The 15,870-nt window shown below is 38.8% G+C and overlaps 1 protein-coding gene across 6 annotated transcripts in view; it reads right to left on the bottom strand.

Annotated features, from left to right (window-relative positions):
* Nucleotides 1–4,046: 4,046 nt before the first annotated feature.
* The window catches only part of U2SURP (U2 snRNP-associated SURP domain containing), a 73,790-nt gene continuing 61,966 nt past the window's right edge, over nt 4,047–15,870 (bottom strand). For all 6 annotated transcript variants that reach the window (XM_005869309.2, XM_005869311.2, XM_014542176.1 and 3 more), the window contains 5 exons: nt 13,448–13,607; nt 11,065–11,175; nt 8,578–8,696; nt 6,744–6,920; nt 4,047–4,558 (listed from right to left, as the gene is read on the bottom strand). In XM_005869309.2, coding sequence (XP_005869371.1) covers nt 4,420–4,558; nt 6,744–6,920; nt 8,578–8,696; nt 11,065–11,175; nt 13,448–13,607 — 706 coding nt within the window. In that variant the 3' untranslated portion in view covers nt 4,047–4,419. The remainder of the gene's footprint in view (nt 4,559–6,743; nt 6,921–8,577; nt 8,697–11,064; nt 11,176–13,447; nt 13,608–15,870) is intronic.

The following is a 15,870-nucleotide window of genomic DNA, read 5'->3' as shown; positions in this document are numbered from 1 at the left end:
GCCCCCCCGGGTGCACAAATTTTTTGGCCCCGGGCCTCTAGTTTCTAATAAACCTCAATTAGATCACAACTGGAATTTCTTTTTTTTTTTTTTTACTATTTGCTTTTTTAAAAATTTTTTATTGATTTCAGAAAGGGAGAGGGAGAGATAGAAACACCAATGAGAGATAATCATTGACCAGCTGCCTCCTGCACGCCCCCCACTGGGGACTGAGCCTGCAACACGGGCATGTGCCCTTGACTGGAATCAAACCTAGGACCCTTCAATCTGCAGGCCAATGCTCTCTCCACTGAGTCAAACCAGCTAGGGCACAACTAGTATTAAAAAATATTTTCAAGTGCTCAAGAATACCCAAGTTTAGGGGGCAAAATACAAATCTTTCCTCCCTTTGATATTCCTTAATTAGGATAAAAGTCTCAGGGTAAGCCCACAGGAATGGTCTGCAATAAAGAAAAATTAGACCAAGCTATAACTTCTGCAAACTTTATCTCGAAAGCCAAAAACATTCTGAGACAAATAAAAGCATTCTCTGGGGCCAGGGCTTTTTGTTTAGTTCTTTAATCTCTAAGTACTCAACATGTTACAGCTCAGAAATGCCCATACACTTACTAACAGTAAATACAGTGTAAAAAAAAAAATTCCCAAACATGATTCTTTCAATCACAGGTCTCTCTTTGGTAAGAAATAGACTCCCATTTACTTCCTTTCTCTCACTTGTAAAATAGAGGGAGATTATATGATACTAGAGGCCCAATGCACGAAATTCATGCAAGAGTAGGCCTTCCTTCCCCCAGCTGCTGGCACCGGCTTCCCTCTGGAACCCAGGACCCAGGCTTCCCTCCGGCTGCCGGCAGGCACCCAGGACCCGGGCTTCCCTCGCAGCCCCGGCTTCGACCAGGAGGAAGACGGGTCTAATTAGCATATTACACTTTTATTATTATAGAGGCCCGGTGCATGAAATTCATGCACAGGGGTGGGGGGGGGGGGGGGGCTGGAGGGGAGTGTCCCTCAGCCCAGCCTGCACCCTCTCCAATCTGGGACCACTCAAGAGATGTCTGACTGCCGGTTTAGGGAGATCAGGCCTAAACGGGCAGTTGGACATCCCTCTCACAATCCAGGACTGCTGGCTCCCAACCGCTTGCCTGCCTGAATACCCCTAACCCCTTCTGCCTGCCAGCCTGATCACCCTCTAACCACTCCCCTGCCAGCCTGATCGACACCTGTTACCCTCCCGGTCCGATCACCCCCAACTGCCCTCCCCTGTGGGCCTGGTCGCCCCCAACTTCCCTACCCTGCTGGCCTAGTCGCCCCTAACTGCCCTCCTTTGCCAGCCTGGTCAGCCCCACTGCCCTCTCCTGCTGGCCTGGTCACCCCTAACTTTCCTCCCCTGCTGGCCCGATTGCCCGTAACTGCCCTCCCCTGCCGGCCCTGTCGCCCCTAACTGCCCTCCTTTGCCAGCCTGGCCGCCCCCAACTGCCCTCCCCTGCTGGCCCAGTCACCCCTAACTTTCCTCCTCTGCCGGCCTGATCACCCACAACTGCCCTCCCTTTCAGGCCTGGTCCCTCCCAACTGCCCTCCCCTGCTGGTCTGATCTCCCACAACTGCCCTCCCCTGCTGGCCATCTTGTGTCCACATGGGGGCGGCCATCGTGTGTGTTGGAGTGATGGTCAATTTGCATATTACCTCTTTATTAGATAGGATCAACCTGGTATAGAATACCTGTGTATAAATAGGTTAGAGGGTAAAGGGTTTACACCACACCCTTTATAAGAAGAGCAGACAACTATGGCAGAAAATAGTAACTGTCTATCACAGAGCCAGCAAAACAGGGCATTTCCTGTAACTAGAAGGCCTTGCCTATTAACATTTTAGTCAACCTGTAAAAATTTTGCTAACCAATTTAGCATTATGCAATATGCTATTATAAAAATATGGTAGACTATCTCCCCGCTAATATTCACCAATTTCTGGATCCCCTTAAACTTTCGTAGAAATCCATGGAGAATTAAACAGGCTTACTTTAGATATTTTCTCAGTAAGTAAAATTTATCTAACAATAGTATTGCAATTCCAGGAAAAAAAATCCCATACAATCTAATATATACATTAACAAACTTCAGAGAATACATATTCTATCAAGACCAAGCAATCCCCACCCATGCATCCAAAAGGAAGCCAGTCTTACCCACTGTGACATAAACTAGGTTCACTGTATCTGGTTCCACATTAAAAGAACTGCTAAATCCCATTGCAGTAGAAAAAAATACTACAAATAAGCACCCACAACCGACCTAACAATTTCTACTCACTCCTACTTCTCTCAGATATGTTTTAAGAGAGAAGTAAGCATTCCTTGCAACTTGACTGGCAAAATCGTTACCTGACTTCAGTTATTTCTAAGCCTATAATAGATACCGGAGAATGATGGAATGCCCAAATCAGCAGAAACTCAACATTATAATTTTTGCAAAAAAAAGATAATTTTTTAAATGGCTGTATTTGTAGTTTTTTAAAAACCAGCACCAAATGTTCATGTTTATTTTGAGCAACATTTAGAAATTAAAAAATATGAACAAACAAAAAAAGAACAATAAAAGAATAACTTCCAAGCAATACTGCATGTTGATAAGAACCACTAAGTAAAATAATATGATTGGCTCACTTCTAAAGCTATTGTAGGTTTGACCAGTTTGGAAATAGCATGCCTCACTGCTCAGCTAATATACCTAACTCCCTCCAAAATGGGTACAACTTATTTTATTTTGTGACTAGGCAAGATTAAGTAAAACAATTGAAAATGTATTTTTAAAAAGCAAGTAACTCAAAACAACTTATTATTTGGGATCATTTTCTACTCTCTTTTAAGGGGGAAACCCCCCCATGAAATCACAGTGCCTAAATGTGAAACGGAGACAGATTCAAAAAGAGCAGTGTCGGTTCCATTTACATTTATAGCAATACTGTGATCAACATCATACAAGGTTTCTTATTTCTTCCTTAGACAGCAGCAATGTTTCTCCCACTGCATAACAGATTTCAACTCTGCAAATGGTTTAAATCAACTTTCTGCACCTTGAATTTACAAACTATTGGATGTTAAGTTTCCTTAAAACTATCTTAGTTTTAAACTTTACTTAAAGCTAAAACTAAATCTTTAAAAACACACACACACACACACACACACACACACACACACACACACACACACACAAAAACAAAGGTACTTTAAACAGAATTTTGTAGAAATTTACTAACACTAGGGTTTTGAAGATAGCCTACGGAGGGCTATAAAGGGGCAACTATTGCCCTGGCAGGTTTGGCTCAGTGGATAGAGCATCGGCCTGCAGACTGAAGGGTCATGGGTTCAATTCCGGTCAGGGGCAAGTACCTCAGTTATCAGCTCTGCAGGCTGGATCCCCGGCCCAGTTGGGGCATGTGCAGGAGGCAACTAATTGATGTGTCTCTTCCATAGTGATGTTTCTCTCTCTCCCTCCCTCCCTCCCTTGCACTTTCCTTAAAAATCAATGGAAAAATATCCTCAGTGAGGATTAAAAAAAATAAAAAATGAAGGGGCAACTATCAAACAACTAATTCTATGGGCAATTCTTATTAGAAAAATTCTTTCAAAATAAAATTCTTTCATGACGGATGAAATAAAAAGATGGAGATTTAATCTTTCCCTCATAATAAGTAGTTGCTCAGGACATAGGTTGAGTGTACTGAAATCATATTGCTTCTTTGAAAAAGTAAATTTACTGTAGCCAGCAATAGACCATGCCACATTCACCTTATCTTTTGACCTCTGGGTACTAGTATTACCCAAGAGAACCTTATCGAAGAAATTGGCTGGCAAACCTACCAAACAGGAGTCTTGGGTTCCCTAATTTTTATGGTCATCTTAGTAAATATAAAACTTTAGCTGTGTGAACAATGGAGCTAGGTATAGTGTGTTAGGTATACAAATACAACAGAAGTGCTAAACTCACTTAGTAGGACAAGGACTTTAAGGGACTTGATGTTACCAATAGGGCAAAAAAACAACATTATGGTTTTCTGTTCAGATTTTATTTGAAATCTAATTCAAATTGCCAAAGCTACAAAATGGGGGAAGACATCTGTATTAGTTTTGCTAAGTCACAGCATTCTAAAACAAAATACTACTACTGCCAGCAGATCCATTATACACATTTCTGATGAAATTCATTACCACAATAATTTCATCTTGAAAACAGCCACAACAAAAGTAATTTACACAATATAAAACAATGACAGGTCTACAGATGCAGTTACACATGCTTCACAAATAAACAAACAAAAATCCCAGGAATGCTCTTTCATTTGATTTTTTTTTTAAACAGACCATTCAGGTACAAAACAAAATTGCATTTCCAATAAGTGACAGCATCTTAAAAATGTATGTCAATGTTTGTTTTTCTTTGACTTTTTATGAGACCTGTGTGGAGATCGGGACTGGGATCTGGATTTCTTCCCTGATTTTTTAGGGGATCTAGACCGTGATCGCCTAGACCTTTTAGGTGTTCTTGAACCAGATGGTGATCTGAGGAAACAAACAAAAACAATTTATCACAGTACTCTGTGATCAAAATTGACTCCTTAAATTATCTAAAATGAGCTTTAACTGAACACAACAAAAGTCACTGAAATACATAAGGTTGCAAACTTCCCAGGTCTACACTCTGCCTACGCGCGCACACACAGATTTTGTACTTCTTGTGCACTGCATCAGTCATCAATAGTGCGCTTGCTGCCCTAACCGGTTTGGCTCAGTGAATAGAGTGTTGGCCTGTGGACTCAAGGGTCCCAGGTTCGATTCTGGTCAAGGGCATGTACCTTGGTTGGGGGCACATACCCAGTAGGAGGTGTGCAGGAGGCAGCTGATCTATGTTTCTAACTCTCTATCCCTCTCCCTTTCTCTCTGCAAAAAATTAATTAAAAAATAAAATTATATAAATAAATAAATAAATAAATAAATAGTGCACTTGCTTAAAAAGCCAGGATCCTAAGACTTACCACACCACTCTACTGAATCAAAATCTCAAGGCAGAACTAGGGATTTGCAGTTATAATAAGTTCCCCAAGTTAGTGATATACCTCCAAGTCTGAACCTCTAAATCTACAAGATAAAGTTCAAAATGGCATCTAATTACTAACGTTCACAACATTTTAAACAGAAGACAGCTTTGTAGCCTATCTCCTTGAGGGAAAAGGATCCAACTATTGCAGTATCATTCAAGGGAACTATGTGAAACAGCATAATTTTGTAAATGCTGTTCATGAAGATTACCAAAACAAATAATGTATTGATGTGTGTGTGTGTGTGTGTGTGCATACATACCAGTAACTTATCTATTTTATAAAGATTTTACTAAAAATGGTTACAATAATAAAGTTTTAGGAGATAAGTTTTAGCTCCTAGGAAAATAACACCAGATAATAAAACATTTCTGAAACACTTTTCTGGAACTACAAGAAAAAAGTATACACTAAATTATACACTGAAGAAATGGTGTTTATTTTCACAAGTCTCTACCCAAAAACTTACTATTAAGATTGCAGGAGAAATATGGGGGGCAAGGAGGATGTATTTTTCTTTCAGCCTTGACAAAAATCAAAAAATGTTCTATAGAAACTAAAGAACAGAATGAAAAGTAAAGCAGCTATCCCTATCCCATAGGAAACACTGGATGTGATGTTAAAGTTCTTGGCTGGCTTTACTTGTTGGAAGCCTTATTGTGCTTTAGTCATGAGACTGGTGTTAGGAGATGGGAAGGCATAATCTAAAATGAAAGTATCTTTTTGGTTTTCTAAAATCCTGTAAAACAAGCATGTCAAACTCGTGGCCCACAACAAATATTTTTGCGGCCCAGCCAATAACAGTATGTAAGAAACGTTTTAGCCCTAACCGGTTTGGCTCAGTGGATAGAGTGTCAGCCTGCGGACTCAAGGGTCCCAGGTTCGATTCCGGTCAAGGGCATGTACCTTGGTTGCAGGCACATACCCAGTAGGGAGTGTGCAGGAGGCAGCTGATTTCTCTCTCATCAATGTTTCTAACTTTCTATCCCTCTCCCTTCCTCTCTGTAAAAAATCAATAAAAAATATATATTAAAAAAAAAGTTTTAATAAAAATGTTGCAGCTTAATTTTTACAGTATCCTGTTATACATAATTAATAACAAACTACAACATTTGCTAATGACTGATTATACTATAATCGTGTTGCATTCATTTCCTTGACACGCAGGCGCACCATCTCTCTCCACTAGTACTAGCAGCGAATATTTTAGCAACCAATTGCCACGTCACTGTCTTGGACTTGTTTGGTGTGTGCAACAGGAAATATTTTGCTTTCGGAGAACAAGAAAAATAGGTTTATTTGCATTACACTTATTAATTTGTGCAGTTCAGTATCTGGTAAGTTAATGTACAAGAAAAAAAACATTAATTTTTATTAAAGTGTTCTATTATTTTATGTTAATGATTACTCATTCAGCCCTTTGTATTCAGCAAGTCTCTATTGAAATAAACCTACGTTTCTATGAAAATTGAAGCTTTTGTTTTTTTGCGGCCCACATAAACTTAAACCTTGTTTATTTGGCCCGTGATAGCCTTTCAGTTTGACATGCTTGCTGTAAAACATAGCTACCAACCAAATCATTATCAAAAACTGGTGGAATGACAAGGAAATTAGTATCTCAAATATTGCAAAAAATGGTTTGCATTTACCTTTTGGCCTTTTTGCTAGCATCTCGAGGAGAATCTTTGTGAGATGACCTGGACCGCGAACTCTCTTTATGAGATCTTTCTGAACGCTCTGATCGCTCCGACTTTGGTGATGGGGACTTCACTCGTCTACCACTGCTACTGCGAGATGGGCTAGGGGACATACTGTGTCGCCTTTTCCTATGGAACAAAGCCCCGAAAACATTCCATAAGTGAGCAAAGGATCAGGCATTCAAGTTCCTGCTACTAAATTAGCTATTAATTCCTACCAGTACTTGTACCAACTTTATTTCACTAACCTTACTGATGTTACTTTCCAAAAACATTCAAAGCCTTTTATACCAAGATCCAATTAAGTCTTAAAAGAGATTGATCAAGCCAAAAACTGAAATCAAGGATATTGGAATTTCTTTTGCTATAAGAGATTAGTGAGACAATGGACAAAATTTCATTAAGGTCTCTAATCAGGTAAGTTTTTAAATGTTAATTTCACAATCTTGAAACTTTTATTGTGGTTTATATTAGAGGCCGGGTGCACAGATTTGTGCACCGGTGGGTGTCTCTTGGCCTGGCCTGCGCCCTCTCGCAATCTGGGACCCCGTGGGGGATGTCGGACTGCCAGTTTCGGCCCGATCCTTGCAGGCCAGGCCGAGGGACCCCACCGGTGCATGAAATCCATGCACCGGGCCTCTAGTATACATATAGGATCTTTGGTTAATCTCTTCCTGCCCTTCCCCATCTCCCCTTCCCTCTGAGATTCATCAGTCTGTTCCATGTTTCCATGCCTCTGCATTGAGCATCTGCCCTCTTGTGGTCAGTGCACATCACAGCTACTGGTTGAACAGTCGCTTAGGCTTTTATAGATAACTAGACACCTGGTGTATGAATTCGTGCACGGGTGGGATCTGGCCAACCCGTTGAAGGTTGACCGGCCGGCCCCACCCCCGATCGGGGTGGGGGGCGATCAGGGGCAGGGTTGACTGGCCCCGCCCCCTGTCAAACTTCCGGTTGAGGGGACAATTTGTATATTAGCCTTTTATTATATAGGAAGGATGGGGCACCAAGTTATTCTTAAATTGTTGGGGAAGGGGAAAGGAGAAGAAAATAAGGCAAAAGTAGAAAGACATCTGCAAATTCTTTATACTATTCTTGCAACTTTTCTGTAAATCTAAAATTATATCAAAATAATAAAAAAGAAAAAATAGATTTACTATTTAACTAATAACTATGCTATTTGTAGAGCGACTAAGCCAGAATTTTTAAATTTGCATTCACTTGGTTTTCATTAGGAAAAAATTAACTGTTAATTGAAGCAATTTTCTCTACTAAATCAGATTTGGGGATTATTAACATAGAAAATAAAAATTAAAAGAGAAGCGATGTTTATTAGAATGAAGATAAAGTAAGTAGCAAGTCCTTACAGTCCATGTGCACAATCTCCTTTCCAGGTAGGACTGGAAGACTCAAGTTTATAAGTGGCAGACTCAGCACAGAATGCTTATATTGGAGACAAGAAAGATCTAGCAAACTGTTTAGTTATTTAAGCCTAAGCTTGATACCTAGTATGGTAACTAAATTCTTAGCACTGAACTAAGGTTAAGGTACCTTGTGAACCATGTGAAAGGATATAAAGGGATGATGGCTTAGTAAACAAAGGCAAGTGCTAACTAATGGTCCCATTTCTCAGTTAGTTCGCCTCCTGTAGGCAAGAGCCAAACATATTTATCATGAAAAAATACTTTTCTAGTTTGTTGGAACCGGTGTTGAAAATATTGTAACATGGAACATCATTCTAAATCCTAAAACCAGTATAGGTATTAAATTAGAAATGTTATACCTTTCTTTCCTTGTTGGAGTACACTCATCTTTTTCCTTCTTGTCTTTAGATCGAGATTCCAATTTTTCTTTATCCTTCTTATCTCTTTCTCGTTCTCTTTCTAATTCTTTCTCTTTCTCCTGTGTATTTAATTTTTAAAGAAAGAATATTTTGTTATGAAAATACATCAATCTGGGTTAATCTCATTTATATAATAATATGTTCTCTTCTACTTAACTAATTTTTAAATCACTAATAGCATTTAAAAAAAAAATACCTCCTCTTCCAGAAAAGCTAGCCATTTCTTCTACTCACCCTGAATAACAACAGTAATAACAGTGACAGCAGCTAAGCATTTACTGTGTGCTTACCGTAGGCCAGGTAATTAGTAAACAACCCTCACACACCATTTCATGTATTTCTTCCAAACACCCAAAGTAGTACTTTTATCCCAGTTCTAGAGATGAAAGCTGAGACACAGAAAGGTTAAGTTCCATGCCCCTGGTCACACAGAATAAAGTCAGGATTTGAGCCCAAGCTCTGGAGCTAAGGTTCGTAACTACCACCTGAAGAATGCTGTCCCCTACAAGCTAACAATGCACTGACCCTGACATCTCTCAGATGACAATAAAATAGCAGTGACACTAACTGCACAGCAAGTTATTTAATCAAAAGAGAGCCTTACCAAAGCAATAAGCTGAAAAGGAGAAATAGCTATTCACAAAAACTGTCCATCAGAAAATCTTACTGGTGAGAGACAAGTACCAATTGTATTGGAAATTTTAATTCCTAATTTATGAAAGTAAAAACTATGTGAGTATACAATTATATAAACCAGAAAAACTATATCCTTATCCTCAGATCCTTATCCTCAGATGCTGTAATTGCCACTTCTCACTTGAAATTATAATTTCTATTGATTATATAATTAAAGGAGTAGCTATAGACAATGAACCCACAAAGCCAACTCAGATCTTCATTAGTAGGAATTTAACTGCTCTATGATTTCTGTGCATCAAGAAAGCTATCTGATAGCTGACAAAAAGCCTGTACCAGATGTTGGCAAACATTTCCTATAAAGAGCCAGAAAATATTAAATATCTTCTGCTTTGTGGGCCACACAAAAACTGTCAAAAGTATTCAACTCTGCCACCGGAGAATGGCTGTGAGCCATGTTTATTTACAAAAATGAGGTGATGGCTACAGTCTGCCAACCCATTGTGTACACCTTCAAGAAACACACCCTCCTCCCCAAATGCAATCTGGAATGCAGGAGACTAAAACATACATGTCTTACTACCTTCAGGACCAGTAAGCATTCCAAGGTAGGAGTCTTCCATGAAGATCAAACACCTGCCACCATCTCCAAAGGGATTCGTGTGGTACAGATACATAACATCTTTTTTTAAATCTAAATTATCTTTATTCAAAATATATCATATAGAGTACAAATTTTAAAAGTGAGGCTGATGGTCTGTAAAATATAGTTTCCTCATGCATAATTTATAGAAATCAAACTATAGTTAAAATATTTTAATTCAATAACAAAGTGTAATAGTTGCTATTATCTAACTCACAATCCTGCAAAATTGGGACTATAGCCCAGTTTCACAGAGAAAAAGCAGCACCAAAGTTGTTTTTCCATCCTATTGCTCCCATCACTAGTTCTATACCATTTGTAGTGATTGTAATCTCCCTTCCAGCTTTTTCCTATTTCTCTTTCTATATAACCTATAATAATATAAGTGTAATATGCTAATTAGACTGGTCACCCTTCCGGACTAAGCTGGGGCTGCGAGGGAAGCCTGGATCATGGGTGCCTGCCGGCAGCCGGAGGGAAGCCTGGGTCCCAGGTGCCAGAGGGAAGCCAGTGCCAGCAGCCAGGGGAAGGAAGGCCTACTCTTGCACGAATTTCATGCATTGGGCCTCTAGTCTTTTTTATGAGTCAAGACATAGCAGTCCCAATAAAATCCCTGGGTTCTCCCAACAATTATCATGTGGGTCTCCTTGTCCTAAAATTCTGTGTACCCCTACATATTTTTTAATGTACAAGAATATCAGGTCTCTCGAAAGTTTAGAGTTCACTGATGAGGTAGTCTACCACTTGCTGTCCCTCCTTGAAAACAATGGAAAAGGAGTCCTACATGAACTTTCTAAACCCTAACTCCATCTTTTTGTCTCTATGCCACTTCTCATGGTTTCTGGTATCTCATTGTCACAAATACTCTTTCTATAGGGTCTTCCAGTTTTGAAATCATACTCTTACCAGGATTTTCTTGTTTCTTGTTTATCTACAATAAAATATTATGCTATGGTCCTAACCCTTTTACAAGTTGAAATAATTGTAAAACATGAAATTTCAAATGTTCCTAGTTGTCTACCAGTATCCCGCATTTATACATAAAAGGACGCAATTTGAAATAATTTTCCTTAATATACCAATATTCTAGGGAGTCAAAACAAATAATTTTGGAAAAATGCATGTTATTGAGTATTCTTATTCCTTACTCGTTGAAGAAGTTTATCTCTGTAGTGTTCTACTTGCTCCTGAAAGCTCTGGCCTGGTTTTTTAGGCCTTTTTCCAGATTCCAATTCATCCTGAAACTTCATAACTTTGAGCTGTGAAATAAGACAAAATTTTTTCATCACTATAGTTTCTCAAGTACTGCTTGATGAACATGGATACATGGAACAGGTTGACAGCTGTTAGAGGGGAGGGGGGGCAGGGGGTCTGGATGAAAGAAAGTGAAGTGATTAAGTAACCCCCCACACCCCCAATATATATATAACACACAGACACAGACAACAGTGTAGTGATGGCCAGGGGAAAAGGGAACTGTGGTGGAGGTGGGCAAAGAGGGGAAAATGGGGATGGAAAGAGACTTTGCTTGGGGCAATGGGGCACACAATTCTGTGTGTAAATGATGTTTTATTGAGTTGTACACTTGAAATCTGTACTCCAATAAATTCAATTAAAAAATATTTTCTTTGAAACAAGCGTATTAAAAGGAAAAACATAAATACAGCAAAGTAGCATGTGTCAGACAAGCCCAACCATGCAGAGCTCTCCGCACAACCATATAAGATGACTCAAAAACCTAAATGTGGTTCATGCCCTTAAGAACTTATCTCAACACAATGATAATGAAGCTGGTATCTGGTTCACCAAAGAATTACATTTTAAAATTAGAATTTGGTTCACAATGCAAATCCCCAAATGTTAAGTTGTTAAGAGGTAGGCACTACAAGAGCAAGAGAAACAATCGAGGAGTGTCTAGCAAAGAAAGGAAAGGTCAGATCATCAGAGAGCACATATATACAAATACGTCAAAATTAACAAAAAAGCTAAATTAGTTTTTTTCTCTTTAAGCCAATAAGGAAATAGAACATTTAAGAATGATCAAAGTCCGTTTTGGCATTTTTAATTATCAAAATGTCACTTCAATTATCAAGAAAATATGTTTTTAATGAACTCGGTCTTTGTTTCTACTCCAATATTCCATCGGGTCAGTTAGGCGGAGTTCAGCAAGGCTGTTAAAACGGGCACATGCAGCTTGAAAGGGCAACCGTGAGTGTATTCACGGACATCCATCACCTTGCGCCCCTAAAAACTCTAGAGAGTGTAACTGAACACATCTCAGGAAAAATGAATCAACCTAACTCTGAAACTCGCCTCTAAACTTACAATAACACCATATGATTCAGTGTAAAGTAGACAAAATGCTTTCTCTGTTAACTTTTTGGCTTGGTGACATTTGAGAATGAGGTGGACAAGAACTAAAACCAGCCCAACAGTGAGTAGGTGGAGAAACAGAAATAAGGTAATGAATTATCAGTAAAAGGAATAGCACTGACAGAGTATGCATTAAAAAATATATACTGTTAAATGAATGGACAGAGTATTAACATTCACTCATGTATACTTTTTTGTTTGTTTGTTTTTTTAAGAGAGAAAAGGAGAGGGAGAAACGTCAGTGTGAGAGTGAAACACTGATTGGCTGCCTCCTGCATGCCCCCTACCAGGGAGGATCTTGCAACTGGAGTATGTGCCCAGAGCAGGAATCGAACTGGCAACCTTTTGGTGCACGTGATGACTCCTACTAAAGAACTGAGCCACAATGGCCAGGGCCACTCATGTACACTTTTGAGATTCTTGACTGACTGCTACACTATTTACTGGGCATGTTTCAAAACCTTGTGGCAAGGAACAGGAAGGAAGGTTCCCATTATAGAACTCTTCCTTGACATATTTGAATACCTTTGATAATAAATAGAGGCTTTAAAACAGGAGAGAAATAGAGGGAGGGAAGATTCTGCTGGAGACAGTTTGGACTCTCCCGTAAGTTTTTCTCCTTATTGTTAAGCCCCACTTAATGTCTACTGTCTCTCCATCACTAAAGGATGCAGACACTTAAAGTTAGCATACTGTAATAAATGTACACATAACTTGAACATGCCAAAAAGTATCTCACTTTTCTGAGTTATATTCTATGTACACTCAAAATGTAATGGCTTTCATAATGTCAGATGTAATCTATTCACTAGAATATCTTGAGAAGATCTCCTATGTGCCAGGCACTGGAGAGACATGGTTCTTTGCCCTCAATGGAAATCACAGTCTAGGGGGGAATACAGAAATTAAGCAAGCAATCAAGAAAAAACCCCATAAAACATAATCACTAATCATAACAGATAAATAGGGGGATGTAAGAAAATCTAGATAAGAAAAAGGATACAGGGGGAGAAGGGATGCTTGAACAAAGAGGACTGAAGGAAGTCAGCTAAGGCAGAGAGGGAACAGGATGTACCAAGGTGTGATGCCAAGAGGAAGCCTAGTTCAGTAGAAAAATTGAGAGGTCAGTGCAGTTTTAAATTTCAATGCAATACCAACCTCAATTTCACGAAGTTTGGCTCGTTTTTCCTCACTCATTTCAGAGTACTTAGAGAACTTGGACTCGGTCATTTCTTCTTTGATTGGATTAGAATATAAATGATGTTCTTCAGATTTGGAACTTTGAGTATCTTCTTCATCTTCACTTTCTTCTTCTTGACTTTGGAAATAAGCAGAATACATTGTATGTCAAGGCAGCAAACAAAAGTTACATTTAACAGTATGGCTTAAACTGCTTTACAGTTTAAATAACGCTAACAAAATATAAGAGGAAAATTCATCACAAAAACATTTTTTACAAAATATTTGATCAAATAATATAGATAATTTTATAAAACTGTTTCCTGCACAGAAAAAGTTGTGGCTTAAACATAACCATATTTTTAAAAATTCTGCTTATGTTAACGTTATGTGTGCCTTTCATTCTGCACCAAACTTTCCCTGCAGCAGTTAAATGAAATCACAGTTCACAGTGACTTCCACCAGCTTAATGTTTAAAAAGCCAAGTGTTTACCCTTCCTTCAGCAGAACCTATAAACGAGAAGAAAACGTCAGTTTGAGGCACACAGATTTGCTATGAAACAATCAATGCAGCATGTAGAGAAATTATTTGATTAGCATATAACCCTAGGAATAAAGAAAGCATGTGTAAATTTTAAATACTGGCACACCAATGATACTGAAAGTTGTGCTGGTTCTATGTCAGATAAGAAGAAAATGAAAAATTAAGTGACTAGCATGGGTAGGGATACGAAGAAGAAATTTTTTCTGTCCATCCCACTGGCTGCCATCTAGTGGAAACAGACAGGCAGGCAACCATGTGTATCATTACTACCACAGGATTAACAAAATGTTCTTCAAGCACACAAAAAAAATGAAGGGGCTTAAGAAAAAGTTGTGTTCTGCATCTGGGCTGTGTGTGTGTATATGTTAAATCTGGGCAAAGCAAGTAATTCCTGTACAAACAAACTCAGAATGTTTATGTATATAAACAAAATTCCTTATAAACAATATTGTAAAACATTACTGGTTTAGCAAATATGCCATTTCTCTTTGATGTTTGAAGTCTCAGCTGAGAAGCCCTTATATGTTGGTATTTGGGTACTAAATAAATTCTACCATAAGTAGGAGTCCTTTTAGTATATAGAAGACTATCCATAATAATGTAAAAACAGTTATAAACAAATTCTTTCCAAATAAGAATTCCATTATTTTAGAGCTTGACAAGATTTGCACAGTGAATGAGAAAAACATAAGCAAAGCAGATAAAATTAAAGTACTGGTAATTTAGAATAAAAAAAGACATGACATTAAAAGAAAACTAGCTTTTTTTTTTTTTTTAAAGAAAACTAGCTTTTTAATTTCTCATCCAAAGGTCCCTTCCAGAATATTACTACTATGTTTTATAAACTTAAGACTCTCAGAACCCACAAATCATTAGTACTATATATAGGTACAACTTAACACAATACTTAGGTAAGGAGAAAAAAAAATCAAGGCCAACTATTAAACAAACACTGTATTTTTGGAAATAAACTTTTCACTTAATATTTCTCACTTATCTGTCAAAAACTTCCTAAATGTTTTACTAAATTTTTTAAACACAAGAATTTCTTGTTTTATGGTACATAAAACTTTTACAAGCATTTCAGATGCTTTTAAACAGCTCAACTGTGTGTGTGTGTGTGTGTGTGTGTGTGTGTGTGTGTGTGTGCATATAAATGCAGGTGTTTACTGAAGGATTATTCTGTAAAGGGTCTATCAAAATAAGGACGTGACACAGTTAATTAAATTGTGACACCTGCGTAATGGAAATTACTTAAATTCCAGCCTATTATTTATTTGTTTCAATTTCTTTTCAAGATTTCAAATATTCCTTGTACACTTACCTCAATGACTGCTTGTAAATATAGATGACTACAGAGCAGCTAAATAAGTAGATTGACATGAAATAATACCCATGACACTAGTGTGACAAGCATTGGTCACAGAATAGTATGTACAGTACTATATAATTAACTAGATACAATAAATCAGCCCAGCCTGCACCTTCTCCAATCGGGGACCCCTCAGAGGATGTCCGACCGCTGGGGTCCTGTGGGATCGGGCCTAAACCGGCGGTCGGACATCCCTCTCACAATCTGGAACCACTGGCTCCTAACCACTCACCTGCCTGCCTGCCTGATCGCCCCTAAATGCCTCTGCCTGCTGGCCTGATCGAGCCCCCAACTGCTCTCCCCTGCTGGCCTGAGCTCACCCCCAACTACCTCTGCCTGCCTAATCACACCTAACTGCCCTCCCATGACGGCCTGATCTCGCTCCCAACTGCCCTCCCCTGCAGGCCTGATCTCGCCCCCAACTGCCCTCCTCTGCCGGCCAATTTGGTTCTGATTGGTCAGTTTCTATGCCAGTCAGTGTCAAAA

This window comes from Myotis brandtii, unplaced genomic scaffold (genome assembly GCF_000412655.1).
Source record: "Myotis brandtii unplaced genomic scaffold, ASM41265v1 scaffold291, whole genome shotgun sequence".
NCBI classification, from domain to species: Eukaryota; Metazoa; Chordata; class Mammalia; order Chiroptera; family Vespertilionidae; genus Myotis; species Myotis brandtii.
This window is presented reverse-complemented; position numbering and strand designations above follow the sequence as displayed.